The sequence below is a fragment of the Pyxicephalus adspersus genome, chromosome Z (assembly GCF_032062135.1).
Source record: "Pyxicephalus adspersus chromosome Z, UCB_Pads_2.0, whole genome shotgun sequence".
Taxonomy (NCBI): domain Eukaryota; kingdom Metazoa; phylum Chordata; class Amphibia; order Anura; family Pyxicephalidae; genus Pyxicephalus; species Pyxicephalus adspersus.
The window spans coordinates 10,762,340-10,770,295 of record NC_092871.1 but is presented as its reverse complement, the minus strand read 5'-3'; the positions used below and the strand labels follow the sequence as shown (position 1 = coordinate 10,770,295).

Below are 7,956 nucleotides of genomic sequence, written 5' to 3'. Positions count from 1 at the left end.
AAAAAAAAAATTCATGAAAAACAGTGGATCACTTTTGGTACAGAAATCTAGACCTCAGTGTAACGCTCAGGTGGTTAAGGAAACAAGGAATTATGTATTTTAATGTATGTATGAGTGAATGAAGCTTGACTTGTCTCCTTGACTTGAGAACTCTTTATACTTTTTTAAATTTACCCCTATTTTATTCTCCTATAGGTCTCCCCAGTGATTACGATGGAACAATTACTGTGGGTAAGCGGTCGGGTAATTGGCGAAGTGGACACCTTCCGTATTCCGCTTATCACTTACACTCCTCGTGGACATCTCTTAGCTTTCTCTGAGGCTCGCAAACATTCTGCCTCTGATCTAGGGGCCAAATTTATAGCCACCCGCAGGTCACATGATGGGGGTAAGTATTCATCTCTTCACTTATATCTATGCCATCTACCTGTGGTGTAGCACTGCCACCTAGTGGCAGCTTTAGGTCTCAGCATGAAGTGAAAAATAAATTGAATCCAATAAAAGGCAATTCTGCATTAGGTGGAATCAAATGAAGCTTTAAGAAAACCGTTACTGTGAGAAAGATAGTGGATGTTCTGGAAAATGCAGTCTGCTTTTCTATTGGGCTGGTTTGATCGGCTCCGTCGTTCCAAGTTACTAAGCAAGTTAAGTGTGCAGTGAGAAACTGTACTTGGTTTTGCAATAAAGTAATAAAGTAACAAGTAATAAAGCAACAGGATCGGCAAGACGGCTAGACAATGGTAGTGGCAGGGAATCCAGGCACCTCTAATAAATGTGGTCTTGAATTCTTAACTATTTGAGTTTCCAACTATAGGACATATTTTTATTCATGGATAAACTTGGAATGATCTAAATTAAAGGTAGCCATTTCCTCCTTTATAGTACAGCAATGCCTCAAAAGCCTGCACTTGCTGAAGATTTTTAGCTATGTCTGCTACAAATTCAAAAAAAAGGACAGCAAAAAAACAAAACAAACACTAAACTGTTTTAACTACTTAGGTTTAAATGTTTTGTCTGGTTTTATATTTTAGTGATTGATAACTATCTATATGACTGTATGTCTCTATACCGGCAGGATACACCTGGGGACCCACATCTTTCATTATAGATGATGGATCTGCTGTAGACGGGCTGAACTTAGGTGCCGTTGTGGTAGAAGATGAAACCAAAAACATCTTTCTGGTCTATACGCTTTGAGCACATTACTTGCAATGTGGCGTCTCTAGTGTCATGGTCACCAATAGCTCAGATGATGGTATCACCTGGAGTACACCAAGAAACCTCTCCCATGAGATTGGCACCAAAATGTTTGCCCCTGGGCCAGGGTATGGGATACAGGTCAGTAGAATTTTTTTTAAAAACTCAGCTTTTACCTTCCCAAGCACAGTATAGGTTCATTATATTATGGATTGTGTTATAGAGGGACTTGAAGTGAGGATCCTTTTAGTTTGCCAACTCAGTTCAGATTTTTTTTCTCTGCACAGAAAAAGTTTGAACCAAGGAAAGGACGCCTGATTGTGTGTGGTCATGGGACCCTGGATGAGGACGGAGTGTTCTGTCTGCTAAGTGATGACCATGGAAAAAACTGGAAGAAAGGTGGAAATTTAGAGGGTCTGCCATTTAAACAGAAAAAAAGATTGGGAGACTTTAGTCCTGATGAATGCCAGGTAAGATGCTTCCATCACTTATGCACCAACAGCCTTACCGATTGTTTACTTTTCATGTTCTCCCTGACCCTCCTCCATACCCCCTTATCTGTAGTCCATCTGACGTCTTGTATTTTCATCTCTCCCACAGCCTTATGAGCTCCCAGATGGCTCAGTGGTAATTAATACTCGGAACCAGTACTTTTATCACTGTCACTGCCGGATCGTAGCATACTCCACCGATGGCTGCGATTCTCTACCTCTGGAAAACGTCCGTTTTGACGAAGGTTTACCCGATCCAGCTGTGGCTGCTGGAGCTTTATTTAAAGGCGGAGTGACTTACTTTGTGAACCCATCACACCAGACTCAACGTAAGTATGAAACACAGGATTATCATTTTTTTTTAAATATTTTGTTGAAGGTATATTGTTATATAACTGTGTACAAAACAAGGTTACAATAGTGAGCCGAAATAGAGTATATAAACATTCCATTAAACATAAACAGAGTGTATAAACATTCCATTACAAAGAGTAAACATTTACAGTAACTTCAAGACTGATCCTCTGCAGCATCATCATTTTCTAGCATTCTTAAAGTATACCATGATATGTGTTCAAAGGTTTTTATTATCTGACATTTTTTTGAATGTGATTGAGTCATTATATATGGCTCCCATATCTCAAATAGTTTTGAAACCATAGCTTCTTTCTCCAAGGAAGCCTCTATCCAAGCCATTCTGAAAACATGTTCCAACTTTCTTTGATGAGCCTGAGTGTAGGCTGGTCCGAGTCCAGCAATTTATGTAGTATTGTTTTTTTAGCCAATAAAGAAATATTGGAAAACAGAATTTGCCCATTCAGGGGTCAAAGGTACATAGTTGACTAAATAGGAAGTGGTATACTGATCGCCATAATCATTTCATTTTTGGGCGGTTCCAAAAAGCTGCCCATTCATATGTACATTTGGGCACTTAGCAGAGGGTTTATAACTCATGAGATATGCAAGGTGCTGAGATAGTTATACCCCATGATACACCCTAAATGTCATCTCTCTGCACTTAGCCGATGGGAGAGCTGTCCATGCCTTGGAAAAAGCTGTGAGAATATCTGCATAGGATTTATTAGGAAAATAGTCAGACCATTTAACAAGGCCTGTTCTCCTGGTGGAGTAATCTAAAGCTATTTTGATTATTGTGTAATTTTCTGTGATTGCTTTTTTAGGGGGGTTCTCCTTTTAGAGTAGGCTATCCAGAGGGTTTTTCCAGTCATTAGTAGATGGAGATTTCAATACTCTCGAGGTATATGATTGCAGTTGCAGAAAAATGTACACTGCTGTTCATAAAAAGAAGAATTCCACTGTCGCCACTTCAAAGTGAAGGGGTGCTTTGTATTCATATCTACCAGTGACTCAATTGTTAGAGTGTGGAAAGCTGGCCACTTCTGTAGAAGTCATGAATATGTTAGGTGGGGAGGTCTTGATTACCCCAGTAGGGTAAAAAATGGAAGGATGACTGTTTAAAAGAAGCCGTCCTCTAAATTTATTCCATATTTGCCAACACGGGTACAATATGGGGTTAGAAGTAACTTCCCCTAAAAGCAAATCCTTATGCATATAGAGAATATAGTTCAAGCCAATATTTAGAATGATTTGTTGATCCAGATTTGAATCGGCATATAAACAAGTGTCATGTAGCCAACCTTTAACGTAGCACAGAATAGAGGCTGCATTGTACAATTCAATATCTGTAAAATTTACACTTCCTTTTGGTATTGGCTGTTGTAAAATGCAAAGACTGAACGAGTATCATTTTCAATAATGTGAAAGTGTGTGCCATGCTGTACATTGTACCATTCACACAATTACACTTATCATTACTGCTGAAATTGCTAACGTAATGTTGCCCTATACAAACCGTGATGCTTGTCTTGGGTACAAACATTAAATGTGTAAAGCAGATCCTCTTTGTGATTAGTGAATTGATGAACAGCCGAGTGGGGATTACTACTGTACTTTCCCAGTGTTCTCCCCAGCCCCTTTTACCCAGGCCCACCACCTGGCACTTTTCAGTAACTACCTGGCTGTTTTTGGGTGGTTACTAAAAATGTGGGTCACAAAACAGGGGCCACCACCCGCCTACAGCTTCTTCTCACCCAGCCTAAAAAGAGGTCGGGTAGAGATGTGTAAATGCACCACATTCATGGAAACAATAGCAGAGAGTCCTTTCCTGGCCCTTTTCTGCCAATCTAAGGGCATAAGGGGTAGAGAACAAGAGATGGGGCAGGTTTCCAACTGTATAGGAAACCTAGTCCTGATTGTAATTGATGTTAGGATGAACTTAAACAGATGGTGCATTATGGAGGTTCAGACATTCATCTGTCATTAGAGTAACTGGACTCACCAGGCAATTTATTACAAGTATGTCTATGGTCCTAATGCAATAACGATAGTAGAGTGTAAATTGCTTTACAAGAGGTTCAAAATTAAATGCCTGGAATTTCCAGGTATTCAGAATCATGTTGCCTCACTCTACTTCTTCCCTCATGACTGCTGGTGCTTCATTATATAGGCCCAGTACTCACATAGCTCTAAATAAGATCCAAGCTGCACAACATTGTGGTTCCCCATCATGTTTTCCTTATGTCAATTATGTCCTAGTGATGAAATAAAGGCTGGTGGCTCTGTTACAAAAGACATGAATCTTCAGGATGCAGATATCACTGCAACATACTTATATTTGCAGGCGATATGTCTTTAATAAAATTGAGCAGAAAGTGTAAGTTTTACACGTCTTAAAATTTAAACTGACCGTGCTAAATTTGATCTTCGCATGTATCGAGTATCGATTTGCACCACATTTTAATCCTGCTTCAATAACACAAACACTAAAACACCTAAACCTAAACTTTAATGTTCTTTAATAACACTCTGCCTTCTCTATATCTTAGGTGTAAACCTCACTCTACGTTGGAGTTTCAACTCCGGGGACTCATGGGAGCAGAAGTCCATCCAAATTTGGCCAGGTCCTAGCGGATACTCCTCCCTTACCACCCTCTCCCATAACATTGAAGACAATGCAAATATTTTCATTGTATTCGAGAAAGGAAGACAAGATATTACAGAATCCATCTCCTTTGTTAAAGTTAATCTCTACGGCAACATTTGATTAGCTACCTCACTCCTGGATCCAATACAAGAGTAACAAAAAAAAAAAAAAAAAAAAGGTTTATGTGTGTGCCAAAAACTGATTGTTTTGTATGGAAAATATTTCTGTCCTGTTCTCTCTTCATAAGAGATAGAAATGCGCTATTCTAGCACTGTTAGTCACTTTCCTTCCTTGGCATCGGGTTTACAATGATATCCTTTGTTTACCCGTTCCTGGAATAATATTCCCAAGTGATTATCACTATCCAAGTTTCCCTTCATGTAATTGGGTAACAAAGTTTACAGAGCTCAGCTTTAAATATGAAATCTAAAGCACCTTTTCCTTGTTTTATAAACATTTCTTTATGGAAACCATTACAATCCGTTTAAAAATCCACGGACAGTTCACTATTTACTTTTGATGTATACAGAAAATTATGTTCCTTAAGGCTAAGCTGCTATAGAAAGCAAGGCGTTATGTGGCAATAAAATCTTACATATATATTAGATGTCTTGATTTTTTATTTTTATATGGGATTGAGGATTTTTCCTTATTTCTATTTTTGTACCTCACTTTTGTATGAAAAGCGATTTCTAAATTCTTAGTAAATTTCCTGAAGATGCGGGTCTCCCGTGAAACACATCAGAGGCTACTAATGTTATTTGAAAATTTGTACATTGCTGCTGTTGCTGTCATTTATGAATTTTAACCAAGATATCTAATAAATATTTAGGATTTTAATGCCACATAACTCCTTGCTTTCTATAGTAATTCAGCCATAAGAAACTTCATTTTCCCTATATGTTGTATTTTCTAGGAGGTGCCAATACAAATACTTTGATAATACATTTAGGGTATGTATAACCTTTTTGGCTATTTTTTCCACCTCATCAATATTTACTTTTGATGTTTGTAAAAATCACACCAACCCTCCCCCAAGCTTATATTTATTTCTCCACGTCCCCTTCTATGTGGGATTATGAAGATGCCCCTCTTGCACAGCTGACTTTGTTTTTTCTTTCTCATTAAAAAAGAATCATAAGGGAGTATGACATCTAGAGATGAATTCTGCTATTCGTTGAGATCACAGGGGTTGATATACTTAAAGTAGAGCATGTTCACTTTCAAAGTGAATTTTCATTTATCTTGGTGAATAAAGTGGAACACTTGGTGAATATTGTTACAATTAACATTGCAAAAAATCAATGCAATTTTTATTTAGCTTGGTAATAGAGGTCAAGTTGAGAATAATTTAAATCAACCATTCAGTGTGAAGAAAATATTCAGCATTTTAGAATCTCTTTTCAAACGAACTTGCTCTATTTATTAAGTAAATCAGGGTTTCTATGATTCAGGTCATCAATATTCATCTTTTCCAGAACAGAGTGAATAAATTTGTTTCTGTGGTGTAGGGAAGGATAGGCAGGAGGTTTCCAGCTGTGGCCTCCCCACTTTGGCTACGTACACATGTCAAATTATTCTCGTCCGATAATCGCCTCAGGGCTGATATCTGATGAGAATCTGGCGTGTGTACAGCACTCGTTCATGGATCCGTCCTGGCGGATCAACAAATTATCATAATAGAAATGAAGAGGAGAGAGTGTAGCGGGGTGCCACCTTATTGTTCTCCTCCTCCCCTCTTTATAGAGCAGAACAGAGCTGTATATACACCGCTCGTTAAGTTTTTTTGTCCCTGGAAATAATTGTCATTGACCTTTTCAATGACAATTATTGAGCGTGTGTCTTAGTATCGGCAGTAGTTTGTCATTCACTCATTTGTGACAGATCACTAAATGATTTCAGGGGACAGTTGTGTAGATTTTTGCCCATGATGAACATTTGTGATCATCTTGGATGAAAATCTATCCTCTGTATGTGCCAAATAACAACTTTCTAGTTAAAAGCATTATCAGAAACTACAGATGTCTCCTATACTGTGCGTGCTTATCAACAATGCCATTGACATTGGTATGGATATGATATGTGGTTGGTTGGTGCTTGGCTTGGCTAGATGCTTCTCTGCGTTCTGTGCCAAACCTGTAAAAACACTCTAAAGCCGGGAGACAGTCTGTGAGCTAAGGAAGCTTGATGAGTCAGCAACTATCATGTGACTCTCAAACTAAATTGTCATATTTTTGCATGAAACCATTGTGATTGGTTCTCTTTTAACCTAATCATCTCCATAATCTGACCATTGAAGGATTGATTTATACTGCACTTTTATTTCATAGGAAAACGCCTCATACAGGGCAATTGAACTTTCTGTAATAGTAATCAAAGTACACAACTTTGATTACTATTACACACTGCAAACACACAAATCCACTAATAATTTCAAAGAAAATTACAATTACCAAACAAGCCACTTTATATATTATTTATTTTGTCATAATTCTATTTATTTGTAACTGTGCTTTAAAAGAAAGCATTGAAAGAATGTATACTGTTTAAAACCAAAAGGAATGAATTGCACAAGATACAAAGATTTCATCCTCCTGGTTCAGAACTGGATCATTCTTCGTCCTCCATAATGGATTGCCTCAACCCCAAACATCTTGAGAGTAAAATAAATTTTATTGAACATGCTTGAAAATACTAAATCTTCTTATAATATTTTATAATAATGTGGAAATTGTGTGATGATGAATCGCTTGGATCAAGAACGCATTGAGAAACAACTGGACGTTTACACCTTGATTTGTAATTGAACAACATTTTGTTTTTTTGGTAAAACTGATCAATGCTACTTGTGATTGCAGTTAATGTGTGTTCTAAATTTTTTTATGGAATAATTATATACGAGGGGGTGCTGAGAAGTTCCTGGCTTTGCCCAGAAACAAGAGAGCCAGAGTTATGAAATAACACATTTATTCAACATATTCCCCCCTGAGACTGATGCACTTGGTACAGCGTAGTTGCAGCTTTTGTAGACTGTTCAAATAAAAGTCCTTTGGTTGGGCCGCAAACCAGCTCTCAGCAGCATATTTGACATCAGAAATGTCCTCTAAACATTTCCCCTTTAGGTGTTTCTTCAAATTCGGGAACAGATAATAGTCCGAAGGGGCCGGGTCAGGTGAGTAGGGAGGATGGTGGACCAATTGGAAACTCAGGGTGTTCAATTTGGCAGCCACAAATTGAGCCACGTTGGACGTGTGTGCAGGTGCA

The 7,956-nt window shown here is 38.1% G+C and overlaps 1 protein-coding gene across 1 annotated transcript in view; it reads left to right on the top strand.

Annotated features, from left to right (window-relative positions):
* Positions 1 to 7,554, top strand: part of NEU1 (neuraminidase 1) — a 20,759-nt gene extending 13,205 nt beyond the window's left edge. The window contains exons 2-6 of the mRNA XM_072429539.1: positions 196 to 388; positions 1,076 to 1,338; positions 1,485 to 1,667; positions 1,798 to 2,017; positions 4,595 to 7,554. Coding sequence (XP_072285640.1) covers positions 1,231 to 1,338; positions 1,485 to 1,667; positions 1,798 to 2,017; positions 4,595 to 4,812 — 729 coding nt within the window. The 5' untranslated portion in view covers positions 196 to 388; positions 1,076 to 1,230 and the 3' untranslated portion in view covers positions 4,813 to 7,554. The remainder of the gene's footprint in view (positions 1 to 195; positions 389 to 1,075; positions 1,339 to 1,484; positions 1,668 to 1,797; positions 2,018 to 4,594) is intronic.
* The last annotated feature ends 402 nt before the right edge of the window (positions 7,555 to 7,956 follow it).